The sequence below is a fragment of the Herpailurus yagouaroundi genome, unplaced genomic scaffold (assembly GCF_014898765.1).
Source record: "Herpailurus yagouaroundi ecotype Mexico unplaced genomic scaffold, PumYag 211, whole genome shotgun sequence".
NCBI lineage: Eukaryota > Metazoa > Chordata > Mammalia > Carnivora > Felidae > Herpailurus > Herpailurus yagouaroundi.
In genome coordinates this window covers 7,002,808-7,022,668 of record NW_024412442.1, presented here as the reverse complement: position 1 = coordinate 7,022,668, position 19,861 = coordinate 7,002,808, and the positions used below count along the sequence as shown (strand labels likewise).

Here is a 19,861-nt window from a genome sequence, read left to right as displayed (position 1 = left end):
ACAAAAATAGAGATGAAAATCATCAAAAGTGCAAAAATGTGTTCTATTAAGTATTACTTCTGCCAGGCACAGAAAACTTGGGAAAGCAAATTGAAAATTAGCAAAATTCTTAATTACAAAGTGAGAGACGAATTCAACCAATCGAATCTGTTTTTCTACCCTAAGCCAAAATCTAAATAGGGTGTTTTATTTTCTCGATTAACGTGCCCAATGCTGTCACTTTCCAAAACATTCCGCTTTGGACAAAAACTACTGACAACAGCACAAAATACAGGAACTGAGTTTCAGGTCTTCCATTTCACGGTGCTTCTAATTTTGGCTTATTTTATAATGAAAGTTCCCAAAGACCTTCTATTTAGGTCTTGGGAATTACATATTTCGCTGATTTGGCAGTGAATATGTATTGTAAAAGCATCTGCAATCATGCGTTAACTACCGGGTACCCTTTAAGTTTTTTCGGTCATATTCAAAACACATCCATTTCAGTCCTCATTTCTCCAACAATTTACCATGAAAAGAACACCAAAAATACTACTTCTGTCTACAAAATGAGAAAATGAATGAAGTTATTATTTTGCTTTGGATGTGGGTGTGAAAAAAATATATGGATGGATGTGTGTCTATCCATTTTCAGAAGATCCTGAAATGGATAATTTTGCCCACTTTAACTGCCAATTGGATTACAGTTCCAAAAACATCTTGACTTGGAAGTAAGGGACCTTTGTCATCTTTCTCTGTGGACTCAAAATATGGTTTCCCAAGTGGACCTCGATATTTCATCCTTGCTATTACCTCATTACGGCTGCTCTTTAAACAGAAAACAAACAAAAAAAGCTATTGTCCGTTTCTGTAAGAATACAAAACCTAACTCAGTGGCTTCTCTCAAAAGCCTGGATGTACACAACAGGCAAAACAACGGTCTATGGATTATAATGATGTAGCTAGACAAAGCTAAGAACTCATCTCAGGAGGTCCAGGAGCCCCCTTTTTGGTATATACTGTATATATTGTGCTATACTGAAGTATGTTCTGCTTTTAATGTTCAGCTCACAGATTTGTGGGGCATCTTCACTCATGTTAATCATTAAAAAGCACAATTCAACAAGTGACTAAACACAAGTCAGCCGACGGTTACCCGCACAGCAGTAACAGGACGCAGGAATGACCTCCTGGAAATGGTTGAGCTTCGTTGAGAGAATGCTACTGGAGAAACGGCAAACCAGTCTACTGCTAATTTACTTTTCACTGGGGTTTAAAGCTAAACAATGTCTCACCTCATCTCTGACCTTAAAAGTGGCCAAGAAAACATGAACACGTGCCCATCTCTTTGGCACAAGCACGTTGTATTTTTCATCTTCATTCTTAAGTCATGGGACAAATGGAAGGCAGAATGCAGGGCATAATGGTTAGGAGCCCACGTGCTGAATCACATCTCCCGGGGCCCATGCCTAGCCATATGAAAGTAGGCTAATTATTTAGTGTTTCTGTGTCTCAATTTCCTCTTCTGTTATGTGGGGAGAAAATACTGCCAACCTCAGAGAGCTTTTGTAAGGATTTAGTGAAATAAATGTTAGGCATGCCTGGCACATAGCCTATACCGTAGCTGGCCTTAAGAGTATGTGATTAGTATCTGTGACTATTAAAAATTTTCTAAGGGGGGAAAAAAGGCACCGGTTGGAGGGAGAAAAAGAAGACACTGATTCCTGGCCCGACTCTAGTCCTCAAACTCACCAAGGACAATCAACAAGGCATATTCTGGGGCCCGGCTTCTTCACCTGCGGAATAGACGGTCTCTCTTATTTTGCAAAAGAGTAAGTGATGGAATAAATTAGGAGAGAACTGAGCGCGACCGTGAATCACAGCTAAGGGATGGTACTCTACAGTACATACAAGAACAAAACAGAGAAAAAAGTGATGAGGGAGCCTGGGGCGGGCTGAGGACAAAATGCAAGCTAGCACACCCCCCCCCATTCTGCCCCCTGCAGGTGGGATCTGTGTGATAGTCCTCAGGCTCTCCTGGTGACCAAGGACAAAGGACAGGAAAGGAAACAAATGGCTAACTGATAGAGATCACAGTCATACGGGACAGGAGTCTCCATCAGTTTACAAATATCTTAGTAAATACAAGAAAAAATCTTATCGACAGCATAATCTCCAGAAACCTGTAGACTCAGTTTCCTGGAGCCCCAACACCCCCCTCCGTAGTGATGTGGGGAACAAAGGCAGAAGGAAATGGTAGGTAACATCAAATTTCTTTATAAACCTGCAGCCCATAGGCAAATACTGGAGACAAATACAGAGTAGAACATTACTCCAGAACCCCCTACTGCTAATGCCTTGCTAAAAGGAAACAACCTTAGCTAGACTGGAGTCCTCTGTAGCATCCAAGTCCCTCTGGAGGCCTCCCTTTTGACTTTATCTCCCCATCTCCGGAGTATAAAACCAGCCATTCTTCACAACCCCAATGCAGCTCTTCCTGACCACGGGTCCTGTCCCCTGCTTTAATAAAATCATCTTTTTGCACCAAAGACGTCTTCAAGAATTTTCTTGGCCGTAGGCTCTGGACGACCCCACCATCGCCCAAAACCTCATCAAAAGCACAGCAGTAAAGAAAGTTTGAGAGTAGCTTCCTTATAGCAGGATGTGGGTCAAGAACCAGCACGTAAAAAGGAAAACTAAACAAAACAACCCAATAGTATCAGAAGCAAAGCCCGAGGAAGAAAAGTCCTAGGTTGTATTTACCAAGTGCGCGCGACTACACAACTATGGAACTAGCTGCCAGGGAGGGAGGAAAGGCGAAGGTGGGTGCTCAGAGGGTGCGCACTTCTATTAGGGAATGGTGGATCAAAGAGTGCCCCCCCCCGTCTCCTTTCTGGTCGAACGCCCCAACACCTACGGCTGTGTCCCGCCGACACCTGATCAAAGGACAAATGAATGTGTGCTGGAAGCCGGAGGTCGCTAAGTCTTGAAGGGGTGCTGGGTGGGGGGGGCGGGCGAGGTGAGCGGAGTCCGAGGAGGGGCGGAGGCTCCGGGGCACAGAGGGAGGTGAGGGGAGCCCGGAGAGGAGCCGGGGCTCCGGAGACTGGGGGAGGTGAGGTGAGCCGGCGGCTGGGGAAGACACGGAGCGCGGAGGAACCCAGACAGGGGGCCCCGCCCCGGGCCCGGGCTGTCACCTGCGACGTCGGGCGGCGGCAAGCCGGGGTGGTAGTGCTCCCACAGCCCCTGCAGGAAGGCGGCGCCGCTGTCCACGCAGCGGTGTTTGGAGCTGGTGACCAGCTGCAGGCGGCCGTAGTTCTCGAGGCTGAACAGGGCCGGGAAGAGAGAGGCCAGGCGCAGCGCCAGCTGTCGCATGTCCTGCCGTCCCTTCTCCACCAGCTGCCCGTCCATCCAGTCAGCGTACCACAGCGGCCAGTCGGCCAGCGCGGCGCCCAGGTCGCGGCCGCCGGCGGGGCCAGCGCGGCCGTCGCCGGACGGGCGGGCCTGCAGCAGGCCGTGCAGCTGCCGCAGTTTGCGGATCTGCTTGGCCGTGGGGTAGCGGGTGCCGTGGCGGATGAGGGCGACCAGCTGCACCGGCGTGCAGGCGTCCTCCAGCAGCTCGGGGTCCCTCCGCGGCGCCTCGGGGTCCGGCAGCAGCCCGGGGTTGGCATCCTCGTAGCGGGTCTTGGTGCCGAAGTAGGGGCTGAGCGCGGAGGCCGCGGGGTCGTCCGGCTCCAGGAGGGAGCAGCGCGAGAGCGACGAGAGCAGCGCCACAGCCAGGGCCGCGACGGGTGCCACGGGGACCTTGAGGAGGCGCGGGGGGCCACGGAGCATGGTGCGGCGCGGCCCGCGAGGGGCGACGTGCGGGCCGGGGTCGCAACTTCCGGCTCCGGCGGGCAAGGGGCGGGTCCGGACGGCGCTTCCGGCCTGCGCCCCCAGGATTCGCCGCGCGGCGCGGGCGCGCTGGCGGGGAGCGCCGAGGGGCTCGGGACGCCTGTGGCTCCGGTGGCGCCGGGACGGCCGCTCGCGGAGCTTCGGAGACCTGTGGCTGAGGGGCAGCCGGCGTCGGCTTGGCCTCCGGCGTGGGCGAGCTTCCGCGTAGCAGGCGCCTCCCAGGCTGACTCGAGGGCTCCCCCGCTCTTTGAATTTCTACGGCGGGAATGCGTCGGGACTGAGCCCGAGTCTCCCTAGGCTGACTCGTGCCCCCGCCCCGCCCCGTTCATCTGCGTGTCTGAAAACGTCGTGTTTGAACCACCCACGGCCAGGGCACCTGAGGCGGTTGTTCAAAAATGTAGCTCCCCGGGCCCCGCCCCGGCGTGCCTCCCGGAGTCCCAGGCTCTTCTCCGGTTGCAGTCTGAAAATAGCACACGGCGAGGCGCTAGGGGGACCCGAAAGGGGCTCTGTCCTACAGGAAGTCTAATTCCCGAGCCTTTGGTGGTATTGGGACCTGGGCCAGAGGAGCTGACCTCAGCCAGACAGCACCCCGGGATTGTGCTCGTTGATACCAGAGGCTTACAGAGCAGAGACACAGCGATCGTCATCTCCTGGGCGCACTGAGTCACAGCCCAGCAGGTTGACTGCGTTACTAAGTGTGAGCTAACCTGCTATATGGAGCAAACTGCGCCCATGTAATTACATACTCCAGTCAGCGGCTGGGTTTGTTCATACGTTCTTGCTCAGAATCTTTGCTCCAAGGAAAAGGGAGAAATGATAAATCGGAACCACACTTTGGTTTCTCCACTTGAACACCATTTCGTGCGCTAGTTGGGAAAAGAATAAAGATTGAAGAAGTCCTACGGTGATGCGAATTGAAGGAAATTTGGATCCTGTTTTTGTAAGGTCGCTTGTCTTTCAAAGACGCTACTACGCTGCCCCTGGTAAGCCCGCGTCCGTCTTTACCTCTTTTCTCCTTGAGTAAGTGGCTCTCTGGTTCAGAGAGGTGTGCCTCTGAATGTTCGCCACTGAAGAAAATGGTGGAAAATCACCAATAGATTCTAACTTAGGACGCTGCAAATTTTAAGACATTCGTAGCAGGAAGTCATCTTCACATGGACAAGTGTTCTTTTTTTGTTAGGCCATTTTGTAGAACGTCTGAATACTTGTGGCCACTGATCAAGAACTTGACTCAAATTAACATTTGGTGAACCTTTTCTTTGCAGACTTCCTAACCCTTACATTAAAAGCAAAAAAGTTTATTTACTTATTTTGAGAGCAAGGGGTGGGGAGCATGCGCGCAGGGAAGGGACAGAGAGAGAGAGAAAGAAAGAATCACAGGCAGGCTCCACACTGTCAGCGCAGAGCTGGGCTCAGGGCTCCATGTCACTAACGGTGAGATCATGACCTAAGCCAAAATCAGGAGTCAGATGCTTAATGGACTGGGCCATTCAGGCACCCCAACCTTGACATTTTATAGGCTGAAATGCTTGATAATACTTTTAAGTGCATTCAGCAAGCATTTATACCAGATGCATTTTGTTATATTTTGCTTAATATATGCGCCTGATAACGATTGCCTCCCATGACTGATCTTTAGATCTGTATGTGTATGTAACCACATACAGAACCACTGGCACACATTCTTTTACACTAAATTTGTCCCCAGCTTGATTTTTTCCTTAAATTAAAAAAATTTTTTAAATGTTTATTTATTTTTGAGACAGAGTGGGGGGGGGGCGGGGGGCAAGGAGAGAGAGGGAGACGCAGAATATGGGGCAGGCTCCAGGCTCTGAGCTGTCAGCACAGATCCCGACGTGGGGCTTGAACTCATGAACCTTGAGATCATGATCTGAGCTGAAGTCAGAGGCTTACCCGACTGAGCCACCCAGGTGCCCCCAATTTTATTTTCCTTCTCATTCTCATTCTTCATCTGCTAGTGTTATGCTGATTTATATATTTGTTAAACCTGTTCCCATCATTTTGATGTTATGACAAGGTAACAAATGATGAAATTAAGCAATGCCTTCATGGTTTTTGCTAGGAAAAAGCCAGAGATAGTATAAAGAGGACAATGAATATATATAGAAGCTTTAGATCCAGACTTCAAGCTCGGCCCAGCATTAACTGAGTGATCTTGGGAAGTAACTCAAGTCCTCTGAGCCTTAGTTTCCTTATTTGAAAATTAGGAATATTAGAACCTATATTGTGGGATTATTGTGCGAATCAGAGATGACATTTAAAATTCATATAAGAGGGTACTATAAATAGTATTTTTATCATTAATAATGTTCACTGATATTATGTATTATTATTCCTGCACTAAGATGCAGAACTCACTAACAATTACAATGTATCACCTTACTTTTGAACATTAAAGTGAATGACTTTCAAAAGACATGCATCAAAGATCATTTCATAATTTTCTAATAATAATCTTCTCATCTTACTTAAAATGGGTTTCTTATTCTTAAAGCAGTGAGTAGCTTTTGAGAATTTTTTTTTTTTTGGCATTCTTTTTTTTTTTTTACATCCAAGTTAGTTAGCATCTAGTGCAACAATGATTTCGGGAGGAGATTCCTTAGTGCCCCTTACCCATTTAGCCCATCCCCCCCACACACCCCCTCCAGTAACCCTCTGTTTGTTCTCCATATTTAAGAATCTCTTCTGTTTTGTCCCCTTCCCTGTTTTTATATTATTTTTGTTTCCCTTCCCTTATGTTCATCTGTTTTGTTTCTTAAACTCCTCATATGAGTGAAGTCATATGATTTTTGTCTTTCTCTGACTAATTTCGCTTAGCATAATACCCTCTAGTTCCATCTACGTAGTTGTGAATGGCAAGATTTCATTCTTTTTGATTGCCGAGTAATACTCCATTGTGTGTGTGTGTGTGTGTGTGTGTGTGTGTATACACACACACACATATATATATATCACATTTTCTTTATCCAGTCATCCATCAGTGGACATTTGGGCTCTTTCCATACTTTGGCTATTGTTGATAGTGCTGCTATAAACATGGGGGTGCATGTGTCCCTTTGAAACAGCACACCTGTATCCCGTAGATAAATGCCTAGTAGTGCAATTGCTGGGTTGTAGGGTAGTTAGACTTTTAGTTTTTTGAGGAACTCCATACTGTTTTCCAGAGTGGCTGCACCAGCCTGCGTTCCCATCAACAATGCAAAAGAGATCCTCTTTCTCTGCGTCCTCGCCAACATCTGTTGTTGCCTGAGTTGTTAATGTGAGCCATTCTGACAGGTGTGGTATCTCATTGTGGTTTGAATTTGTATTTCCCAGATGATGAACGATGTTGAGCATCTTTTCATGCATCTGTTAGCCATCTGGATGTCTTCTTTGGAGAAGTGTCTCTTCATGTCTTTTGCCCATTTCTTCACTGGATTATTTGTTTATTGGGTGTAGATTTTGATAAGTTCTTTATAGATTTTGGATATAACCCTTTATCTGATATGTCATTTGCAAATATCTTCTCCCATTCTGTCGGTTGCCTTTTAGTTTTGCTGATTGTTTTCTCTGTGCAGAAGCTTTTTATCTTGATGAGGTCCCAATAGTTCATTTTTTGCCTTTGTTTCCCTTGCCTCTGGAGACGTGTGAGTAAGAAGTTGCTGCGGCCAAGATCAAAGAGGTTTTTGCCTGCTTTCTCCTCGAGGATTTTGATGGTTTCCTGTCTTACATTTAGGTCTTTCATCCACTTAGAGTTTATTTTTGTGTATGGTGTAAGAAAGTGGTCCAGGTTCATTTTTTGCCTGTCACTGTTCAGTTTTCCCGGCACTACTTGCTGAAGAGACTGTCTTTATTCCACTGAATATTTTTCCTGCTTTGTCAAAGATTAGTTGGCCATACGCTTGTGGGTCCATTTCTGGGTTCTCTATTTTGTTCCATTGATCTGAGCCTCTGTTTTTGTGCCAGTACCATACTGTCTTGATGATGACAGCTTTGTAGTATAGCTTGAAGTCTGGGATTGTGATGCCTCCTGCTTTAGTTTTCTTTTTCAAGATTGCTTTGGCTATTCGAGGTCTTTTCTGGTTCCATACAAATTTTAGGATTATTTGTTCTAGCTCTCTGAAGAATGCTGGTGTTACTTTGATAGGGATTGCATTGAATATGTAGATTGCTTTGGGTGGTATCTACATTTTAACAATATTTGTTCTTCCTATCCAGGAGCATGGAATCTTTTTCCATTTTTTTGTGTCTTCTTCAATTTCTTTCATAAGCTTTCTGTAGTTTTCAGTGTTTAGATTTTTCACCTCTTTGGTTATATTTATTCCTAGGTATTTTATGGTTTTTGGTGCATTGTAAATGGGATCGATTCCTTGATTTCTCTTTCTGTTGCTTCATTGTTGGTGTGTAGGAATGCAACTGATTTCTGTGCGTTGATTTTATATCCTGCAACTTTGCTGAATTCATGAATCAGTTCTAGCAGTCTTTCGGTGGAATCTTTAGGGTTTTCCACATAGAGTATCATGTCATCTGTGAAGAGTGAAAGTTTGACCTCCTCCTGGCCGATTTGGATGCCTGTTATTTCTTTGTGTTGTCTGATTGCAGAGGCAAAGACTTCCAATACTATGTTGAATAACAGTGGCAAGAGTGGATATCCGTGTCTTGTTCCTGACCTTAGGGGGAAAGGTCTCAGTTTTTCCCCATTGAGGATGATATTAGCGTTGGGTCTTTCTTATATGGCTTTTATGATCTCGAGGTATGATCCTTCTATCCCTACTTTCTTGAGGGTTTTTATCAAGAAGGGATGTTGTATTTTGTCTACATCTACTGAGAGACTCCTGTGATTCTTGTCCTTTCTTTTATTGATACGATGAATCACATTGATTGTTTTGTGAATATTGAACCAGCGCTGCATCCCAGGTATAAATCCCACTTGGTCGTGGTGAATAATTTTCTAATGTATTACTGGATCTGGTTGGCTAATATCTTATTGAGGATTCTTGCATCTGTGTTCATCAGGGAAATTGGTCTACAGTTCTCCTTTTTAGTGGGGTCTTTGTCTGGTTTTGGAATCAAGGTAATGCTGGCTTCATAGAAAGAGTTTGGAAGTTTTCCTTCCATTTCCATGTTTTGGAACAGCTTCAAGAGAATAGGTGTTAACTCTTCCTTAAATGTTTGGTAGAATTCCCCTGGAAATCCATCTGGCCCTGGACTCTTGGGGAGACTTTGATTACTAATTCTATTTCTTTACTGGTTATGGGTCTGTTCAGATTTTCTATTTCTTCTGTTTCAGTTTTGGTAGTGTATATGTATGGAGTTTGTCCATTTCTTCCAGATTGTCCATTTTATTGGCATATAATTTCTCATAATATTCTATTATTGTTTAGGCAACAGGCCCTGCTCATCGTTTCATGTTTGTATGTTGGCTGCTCTTTGAGATAGTTGCCACCCGTACTCAGCTAGTACCCAGGAGTTTGCATGGTATAAAACGTGGCTGCCCCTTGGCAAAGACCGTGGATGGGTTGCCTTCTCTCCTATGGCGTTGTGAGCATGATAGCAATGTATTTGACAAATCTACCATAACACAAGAAGTTGAATGGAAAATTAATGGTTTGGGTTCCTTGAAGAGGTGACAGAGCATGGAACCAAGAGCACAGAGAACTTGATTTGGACTGAAACAAGAGGCGACCTTATTTTCCAAGAGAAGATTGGAGGGATGGACACACAGGTTGATAAATTTTCTTGGTTTGGCAGGAGGGAATTGATGGATTTCAAGCTGATGGCCTCAGTTTCCTCAGTGACTTAGGACGCAAGACTAAAGAGATGGGATTTAGGTCTTCAGAATATGGAAAGGGCTTGGATTTACAACTGAGAGGAATGGGAAACACAGAAAGTTAGGTGGTCAGCTCTGGGAATCCAACAGAGCGTAGAAGACTTGAATTGCTTGCGGTAGTGCAATTTTATCCAGAAGTGGACATTGCCTGTTGTGCCTCCCAGAGTGGAAAAGAAAAAAGTTCAATTCTGTTGTTCTACATTATTCTAATTTGTCTTAAGCAGAACTTTTCTGGGACATCTGGATGACTCAGTGGGTTAAGTATCTGACTCTTGGTTGCAGCTCAGGTCACGATCTCACAGTTCATGAGTTCGTTCAGGAGTTTGAGCCCCACATCAGGCTCTGCGCTGACAGCATGGAGCCTGCTTGGGGTTCTCTTTCTCCCTTTCTGTCTGTTCTTCCCCACTCTGTCAATCTCTTTCTCTCTCAAAATAAATACATAAACTTAAAAAAATGTAGAGCTTTTCTAATCCATCCATTATATTAAAGAATACGGTATTTTTCCCAGATTATTCATAGGGTTTCTAAAATAGTCATTCCACTTTTAAGATTGCATGATGTCAAGTATAGTATTTTAAGTTACATCTATAATGCTTTTAAAAAAGGTTCCTAAAGAAGATGGCTTTCTGATGCAGAAACAATAAAGAAAGGAAAAGGGTAAATACTATGGGGGCAAGGGTAGACTGTCTGTGTAAGCATAGAAAGTATCGATTAAAAAAATGGTTTCTGGGGGCGCCTGGGTGGCTCAGTCAGTTAAGCGACTGACTCTTGGTTATGGCTCAGGTCCCGATCTCAGGGTTCATGAGTTAAAACCTGCATCAGGCTCCGTGCTGACAGTGTGGAGCCTGCTTGGTATTCTCTCCCTCTCTCTGCCCCTCCTCCATTTGTGCTGTCTCTTCCACTCTCAAAATAAATAAATAAACTTAAAAAAAATTTAAACCGTGGTTTCTGAAATTAGGCTTTCTGGTTTTCAAATTCCAGCTGCATCACTTAATATCTGTGAGATCTGGAGCAAGTTAAACTGTTGCCTCAACTGAGGATAATATCTATATCATAGGGTTGTTGATAGGATTAAATGAAGCAGTTTACATAAAGATGTGCTATAGTTCCTGGCCCCAAATCAGTATGTAATGTTTACTGAGCACAATTAAGATGTTTCTTATTGTCGCTTTTCCTTTAGCCAAGTGAACTGACAATGGCCAGCTTGTCATAGATCTTTGTGATCTCACAACTACATTAAGCAACTAACTTCGTGCCTGTGCCAAGAAAGGTTTAACTCTAGTATCTTACTGCCCTGCTGTTTCACTTTTCCTTTCCTGGTCATTGATTTAGTGCTTATTTGTTTTTTATTGCAGTAGAAACAGCCGAGAGAAGAAGGGACCATATGTATGGATGGGGCTGGTACGATCCATGCTTCAACAGCAGTCCCTTCAACCTTGCTTGAATGTGGAGGTTCGATAGACCACCAGACTCCAGAGATAAACTACCTTGGCTTGAAAGGAATGCTATCATCACTGATAGCTGACCACTAACTATGTTGTTCGCCAGCATATGAAAGCTACGCTGAATTGTTTAACAACGTTGTGTTTCAACTGATGAGTAGAAAACTTCACTGAACCATGCACAATAATAGAGGTGACCTTCTATTTTACATTCTCTATTATACCTTGCTATGGGAGTTATTTTGCAGTGACAAAAGTTCCCGTCTAGTGTCTTGACACATCTTAAGATTTTGATATTGGAAATTCTTCCTTCCCATCGAATGTTGGTTCTATATCCATTGAACTATTTTAAGTGTTTCAATTGCCAGTATTCTTTTTGTGCTTTGCTATTCACTTTCTGGTCCTGGTCTACAAGGATTTTCCTGTACATGCCAGTACTGTTGTTCAGAGACATCATTTCCTTGAGAAGTCCCCTCCAAAATGTCTTGTTATCCCATCACAAAGATGAATAATGTGTTCTAAATCCTGGTAAAAATTTCTCCTCTTCCTTGTGTTTTTCAAGAACAAGCATAGACAACGGCAATAATTTAAACACCTTATTTTTCCCCGAAATGTTAGCTTTCCAAAATGGGAAGATCTCTTTGAGTGATTAGATCTTTAAGATAATTGGTTAGCTGACTTTAAAGCCATCGTTATTTCCTTATTCCCAAGAACAGAGAACTTTCAGAGAAAAGTTTATTAGTTCTTATTTAATACATTAATAAGTCTCACGTTGTCTCACTGGCCCACACATGAACCAATCTTTCAGGTTTTGTCACTGTTTTCTTGTAACATAAACCCGTATTTCTTGGGTTGGGTTGCTTTGCCTATACTGTGTATCAGTAGGTGTTTCTAAGCTAGGAAAGCAGTGTAGGCATCTATGAACTCACATACTTGGTGGCAGCATTTTTAGTAAACAGGATAACTGCTCCAACTGAAGCAACCATTATGGTTCCATAAACAACACCCGTCATTCCCCCGCCTTTTTTTGTCTTCTATCTTGCACTGCCTTGTCTGATTCTGTACTCTAGGAGATAAAGCAGTTACTGCTAAATCATTCATTAGTTAATACCTTAGATGCAAGAGCCATGGTGAAAACTTGGCTGATCCTCAGATATTCATGCCTTGCATTAAGTAGACTGTCAGCAATTATTTGTTAAAAGGGTGTAAGTATGAATGAATAAATGACATAGAGCAGACAGTATGGGAAGGTGAAATGTGGTAATAATATTGCTTTGTATTTATGCAATGTAATTACCTTCCCAGCTATCCATGACCTTGTGGATGTGGAAATCAAAACAAAGGTTAGGTGCCTTGTCTAAAGTCATCTCATCTAACTGGTACTTAGTAGAACCAGTTCTGGAATGTTTCAGTGGAAAGAGCCATCTTTGTGTTTCTTTTCCTGACACCTACCCCATTCCTTACAAATGAACAGTGACCTCAAAAAGTGTCATTTGTAGCTGGGGCTAAAAGTATAAATATTGCGTGTAATGCTATAATAGTTACTATTAGTAAACCACTCAACATTCATCCTGCCTTTTTTCTTGGAATCAACGTGTGTACGTATTCACCTTCAAGGAAGGTCACTCTGTCCCCACTTAAGGGAAGAGTCCTGATTGGTTTAAACCAATCCTGGTAACTATATTGTTCTTGCCAGTTTTGGTTTAATAAAGAGCATGTCAGGCACCTGGGTGGCTTAGTCATTAGGTATCTGAATCTGACTTCAGCTCAGATCATGATCTCACGGTTTGTGAGTCTGAGTCCCTCATGGGGGTGATCTCGAGCCATGCTTTGGGTGAGCTCATGCCCCACTTCAGGTGAACCCTGCTTCTCTCTCCCTCCCTCTCTCTCTTTGCCTCTCATAGGATTCTGTCTTTGTCTCTCCCTCTTTCTCTCTGCCCCTCACTCACTTTTGCCCTCTCTCTCTCTCTCTCTCTTTAGAAAAAAAAAAAAGAACATGTCATCAATTCTAGGCACTGAGATATGAAGGACCATCTACTGAGCAGTTTCTGAGAAAGTTGTTTTGGTTCTAAAAAAGACGAGTGATGGGGCAATAAACACTCAACACTTTATAGGACCAGTGGATTGGAGATCCTAATGACTCAAAGGAGTATTGCAGTTGGCACAGTACAATATTCTGGAAGGAAAGGAGATGGTATTCAGTGAATGAAATGCCTAAAATGGGTATTTCAAAGATGGTAGAGTACTTCTTATTGATTAAATGAGACAGTTTAGAATATAAGATTAAGAAAACTTAGCCAAGGCGAGTAATAGAATACAGTTCTTTTAGAATTAAGGAGATACAAGCAAAGAAACAAAAAACAGGCCAAGAAATCCTGACTCAAAATTTTTCCTCCGGTTCCAAATTTCTGTTCCTGCAGGATTTAAGCCCCAGTAGATCCTCACCTTCTAAAAATCTATGCACTTCTCCCTCTATGCACCTCAAATCCCCAGCTCACTCAACAACTATTCCATGAAACTTATTTAAAAAAATTTATTTTACACCAACATTTTGTTTTTGATAGATTGGACTGACGGTTCGCAAAGACGAAAGAGATGGACAGCACAGAGATGCCAATAATTTTAAATAAAATCTTAAAAAAAACTTCATTCTTAAAGTGAGTGAGAACAGTATACATAAGGAAGAGGCAACTGCCCTGGTCATTGTCACACCCAGATGTGATGACGGGACCTGCCGCGGGCATCTTGCAAGCAGACAGGAGCCAGCTTGCAGACAAGACCAACACAGCAAGATGACACGGCCGAATGTGGACCTGAGTCCTTCGTGATACTGTGGAGCTGATCAAGTAACCCAGGAGTGTGCTTACCGTGGGCTTCCTGGCGTCTAAGGTAATACCCATCTTTACTGTTTAAACTACCCTTTGTCTCATTATTCTCCGCAGAAAGTCTCCTAATTGGTATAAGTGCCCATTAAGCCTCATTAGCCCCTTAGGTTAAACGTCCTGTTGTGCCTTTCTTGATCTTGCTGAAGTCACCTCTTGAGAATAAAAGCAAATCCCAGATGGTGACTTTCTGATCCCAGCTCCTTAGACCGAGGTCTCTCACTCAGAATGATCATGGTTTAGGAAGCATGAGAAGCACAGGGAAGAAGAGGAGGTGTGTGGGCAGTGACGGTAATCTGGGTCAGACAAGGTGAAGTGTGAAGGCTAAGCAGGAGATACAATTGAACCTCAGAGAGAAGGCAACTCTCCCAAGCACAGCCCTAGAAAGCCAGTCCTAGGGACTTAGGAGCCACATCTCTGGGGAGAGTGGTGGAATCCACGTTACCGTACTGGCATCACTTAGATCCATGCTTTTCCCTCAAGGGGAGGAATCGTTGTTCATAGGATATCAGAAGACTCTTGTCATGCTTGTCTTCTTCAGAACCAGACCCAGTTATAAGGTGTTTCATGATGACATCATAGTCTAAAAATGAGAGGCTTGGTTTCAGTTTTTCCTGTAAATACCCAAGAGGCTCATGGCATTGGTCTCTCTCAGCTTGACACAAGTCTTAAGCGAATGGCCTTAACATCCAGTCTGGGGCTTTTCTCTCCCGTGACCTTAATTAAGCCTTTTTTGAACATCTTCATAAAGACATAGTAATATTCTATTTGTTATATGAGAGCTGTTCATGTGGATTAAGCAGTAAATCTAACAAATAGGCTATTCTTTCTCTGATGGCACAGAGGTATTTATTTATTTTTATGTTTTAGGCATTTAAGGAAAAAATTAATTCCTGGATATGTTAAATTGAGTTTGAGGGAAAAAGTAATAATAATAAGGATTAGAGCAGAAATAAATAGAGAATGCAAAAACAATAGAATCAATGAAACCAAAAACTGTTTCTTTGGAAAGATGAACAAATTGACAAACCTTTAGTTAGATTAAGAAAGTAAAAAAAGAATACTTAAACTACTAAAATCAGAAGTGAAAGAGGAGATATTACTACTGACTACGGCAATAAAAAAACAGCATAAGAGAATACTAGGAATAGCTGTATACCAAATAAATTGTATATCCTGGAGGAAGTGGACAAATGCCTAGAAACACTCAAACTACCAAAACTGGCTCAAGAAGAAATAGAAAATCGGAAAAGACCTTTAATAAGAAGATTAGATCAACAATCAAAAATCTCCCAACAAAAAACCAAAACCAAAAGCAAAACAGAACAAAAAAGTCTCCCAACAAAGAAAGGCCTATTAAATGAAAAGAAGAGGAAAAAATACTTCTCAATTCCTTCCTTGAGGCTGGCATTACCCTGATATCAAAGTCTGACAAGACACTACAAGAAAAGACAACTACAGACCACTATCCTTTACAAATATAGACCCCCAAATCCTCAACAGATGCTAGCAAATGAAATTCAGCAGCATATAAGAAGGATTATACACCACGGCCAAGGGGGGATTTAGGCAATAGTGGTTCAGCATACAAAATCAATCACTACATTAATAGAATGAAGGTTGGGGAGAGCCACATGGTCATCTCAATTGATGTGGAAAAAGCACTTGAGGCACCTGGTTGGCTCAGTCAGTTGAGCGTCTGACTTGAGCTCGGGTCATGATCTCACAGTTTTGGGTTCCAGCCCTGCATGGGGCTCTGTGCTGACAGCTCGGAACCTGGAGCCTGCTTCCGATTCTGTGTCTCCCTCTCCCTCTGCCCCTTCCCCACTCATGCTGTCTCTCTCTCTCTCTCTCTCTCATTCTCTCTCTCTCTCTCTCTCTCTCTCTCAAATAAAAATGTTAAAAGAAAAAGCACTTGATAACATCCAACATCCCTTCATGATACAAATATTCAATAAACTAGGAATAGAAGAGAACCTTCTCAGCATGATGAAGGCTATATATAAAAAACCTATAGCTAACATCATACCCAATGGGAAAGGATAGAAAGCTTTTCCTGTAATCCTGGGAACAAGACAAGAATGCCTGTTTTTGCCACTTCTGTTCAACATAGTGTTGGCAGTTCCAGAGCAATTAGACAAGAAAAAAGAAAGAAAGTACACCCAAATTGGAAAGGAAGAAGAAAAACTGCCTATATCACAGATTACATAAATGTAGAAAACATTAAGAATTCATGCAAATATGCATACATACTCCCCCACATACTCCTTTTAGAGCTAATTAATAAATTCAGCAAAATTGAAGGCTACAAAATGACACAAAAATCAACTGAATTTTTATATACTAGCAATGAAAAATCTGAAAAGGAAATTAAGACAATTCCATTTGCAATAACATCCAAAAGAATAAAATACTTAGGAATAAATTTAACCAATGAGACGCACAAAACTTCTATACTGAAAACTATAAAACATTGCTTAAAGAATTAGAGAAACCGATGGAGTTAAGATTGCAAAGCAGCATGGAGCCTTTAAGTTTGTCTTATTCCTGAAACTCAGCTAGATCACCACCAAATCACTTTGAACACATGGGAAATTGATCTGAGGATTAAAACAACAGTCTGCATAATGTGAGCCACAGAACTCGGTACGTACACAGTGTGGAGAGGTAAACTGAGGGAGGCAAAAGTCATGGAACATAGGGAGCTATTTTCACAGAGAGAGAAAGAGAAAGGGAGAGAGTGAGGCGTATGGAGATCATGCAAGAAAAGCGCCGGGGGGGGGGGGGGGGGGGGGGAGTAGCTGGAGAGAAAGAGTGAAAACACCCACAGGGGACTGAACAAGAAATCTATTCCAAAACCACTGATGGGAAGAAAGGAGAGAGTTTCCATACCACCAGGATTCTACAAACAGTGGAACACAGAGTCCGAAGTTTTGAAGCTCAGTGCCTGGTGCTGTTCTAGTGAGGAAGTAGGGTGAATCCCCAGGAGCAGGCAGCAGGGTCTAAGAGGTCCACATGCCACACAGGAGAAGTGGTTTCCCTGCTAGGAGGGCATTTGGTAGAGGCCCTATGGCCTCCCCACAGGCAAAGGTTCTAGCGGACCCTGGAGAGCACCCACGTTTGCTGGTATTGGGACAAAGACACCAGAGTGTGGTGAAACCTGGTGCTGGCTGTGTATTGTGGTTTGCCATAATCTCTGCCACTGCAGGATCCCACAAATGTTTTCTGGGGCAAGCTTGCACCGGCCATTGCTCAGTGATACCCTCCCCCAGAGAGTTGGGGGTCCAACCCACAGGATCTGAAGTGTGGGGTTTTGAAACACAACCCGATCTGAGACAAAACTCTGGAGGGAAGTGCTCCCTGGCAGGAGGATGGCTTGAACATAGAAAGGGTAGAGGCGGGAGTGGATGGAAGCCTGAGACAAAGGAGGGATGTGTGATTGCGGGTCGATGAGACCACAAAGTTCCTGTGCCAGAGGCAGGGGAACCGGGTGAAGCCATTTCCACCTTTCCAGTGCATGCACATACATGCCACACTGATTCCACCCCAGTAAGCTAAGCAGTGCCACCCAGTGGAGAACAGAGCCGTTACACCAAATTGCGCCCAACTGCCCCCTCCAAGCACATCCCACACAAGACCAGCACAAATCATTCCACCTGCTTAGTATGCAGACTATACAGGGCTTCGTAGTGTCAGTTTTAGGGGAAACTGGATGTAACTTCATTTGGGTTTCATTCTGTTTGCTGGTTAGCTTACTTGTTTCCTTTGCTTTTGTTTTTGCTTAAATTGTTTTCTTTCTTCTTTCTTTTCTTTCTCTTTCTTGAATATAGAAAGAAGATTTTGTTTTTATTTTTTAATTTTATTTTTTAAGTTTTTTATTATATTTCATTTTCTTTATTTTATTTTATTCTGTTTTATTATATACATTTTAAAAATTTTCTTACCCTTTTTTTTTCTTTCCTTTCCCTTTTTACTCTGTTCTATCAAACTTCTTTCAACAAGCAGACTAAACCACATCTAGGATCTAGCCTCCTTTATTTGATTTTTTTTTTTTTTTATTTAAAATTTTCATTTTTTTTTTTAAATTTTTTTTTTCAACGTTTATTTATTTTTGGGACAGAGAGAGACAGAGCATGAACGGGGAGGGGCAGAGAGAGAGGGAGACACAGAATCGGAAACAGGCTCCAGGCTCCGAGCCATCAGCCCAGAGCCTGACGCGGGGCTCGAACTCACGGACCGCGAGATCGTGACCTGGCTGAAGTCGGACGCTTAACCGACTGCGCCACCCAGGCGCCCCTAAAATTTTCATTTTAAATGTTTTTATTCCCCTCAAATGACAAAATGAAGGAATTCACTCCAAAAGAAAGAACAGGAAGAAATGACAGCCAGGGACTTAACACAGACATACGTAAGATGTTTGAACTAGAACTTAAAACCATGATAATAAGAATACTAGCTGGGGTTGAAAAAAAGCAAAGAAACCAGAGAATCCCTTTTGGCGGAGATAAAAATAAAACCTAGATAGGCAGAAATTAAAAAGGCTATAATCAAGATGCAATCTCAAATGTATGCCATGATGGCAAAGATGGGTGAAGCAGAGCAGGGAATCAGCGATATAGAAGATAAAATTATGGAAAATAATGAAGCAGAAAAAAAACCAAGGCAAAGGATCACGATACAAGACTTAGAGAACTCAGTGACTTATTAAAAAGGAATAACATCTGAATCAAAGGAGTCCCAGAAGATGAAGAGAAATAAAAGGGGACAGAAGGTTTATGTGAGCAAAGTATAGCAGAAAACTTCCCTAATCTGTGGAAGGACACAGACATCAAGATCCAAGAAGCACAGGGAACTCCCATTAGATTCAATAAAAACCAAACATCACCAATGCATATCATAGTCAAATTCACAAAATACACAGACAAGGAAAGAATGATGAAAGCAGCAAGGGGGGAAAAAGTCCTTAATGTATAAGGGAAAACCGATCAGGTTTGCAGCAGACCTATCCACAGAAACTTGGCAGGCCGGAAAGGAGTGGCAGGATATATTCAACATGCTGAATTAGAAAAATATGCAGCCAAGAATTCTTTATACAGCAAGGCTGTCATTCAAAATAGAAGGAGAGAAAAAGAGTTTCCCAGGCAAACAAAACTAAAGGAGTTTGTGACCACTAAACTGGCCCTGTAAGAAATTTTAAGGGGGACTTTTTGAGTACAGAAAAGATAAAACAAAATGTGAAAGAGCAATAGCAACAAAGTCTGGAAAGGACCAGAGAACACCACCAGAAACACCCAACTCTACAGGCAACACAGTGGCACTAAGTTCATATCTTTCAGTACTCACCCTAAATATCAGTGGACTTAAATGTTCCAATCAAAAGACATAGAGCATCAGAATGGATAAAAAATCAAGTACCATCTACATGCTGCTTACAAGAGACTCATTTTAGACCTAGGGACACCTGCAGATTGAAAGTAAGGGGATGGAGAACCAACTATCATGACAATGTTGTCAAAGAAAAGCTGGAGTAGCCATACTTATATCAGACAAACTAGATTTTAAAATAAAGATTGTAACAATAAATGAAGAAGGGCATTATATCATAATTAAGGTGTCTATCCACCAAGAAGATGTAACAATTGTAAGTATTTATGCCACCAATGTGGGAGCACACAAATATATAAACCAATTAAACACAAACATAAAGAAAGTCATTGATGATAATACCATAATAGTAGGGGACTTTAAGACATCACTTACAACAGTGGACAGATCATCGAAGCAGAAAATCAACAAGGAAACATTCTCTTTGAATGACATGCTGAATTGGATGGACT

The 19,861-nt window shown here is 42.9% G+C and overlaps 1 protein-coding gene across 2 annotated transcripts in view; it reads right to left on the bottom strand.

Moving 5' to 3' along the window:
* The window catches only part of MINPP1 (multiple inositol-polyphosphate phosphatase 1), a 50,708-nt gene extending 46,660 nt beyond the window's left edge, over positions 1-4,048 (bottom strand). The window contains exon 1 of one of the 2 annotated variants that reach the window (XM_040454233.1): positions 3,174-4,048. In XM_040454233.1, the coding sequence (XP_040310167.1) occupies positions 3,174-3,810 (637 nt within the window). In that variant the 5' untranslated portion in view covers positions 3,811-4,048. The remainder of the gene's footprint in view (positions 1-3,173) is intronic. The other variant, XM_040454232.1, reaches the window with a different exon arrangement.
* Between the last annotated feature and the right edge of the window lie 15,813 nt (positions 4,049-19,861).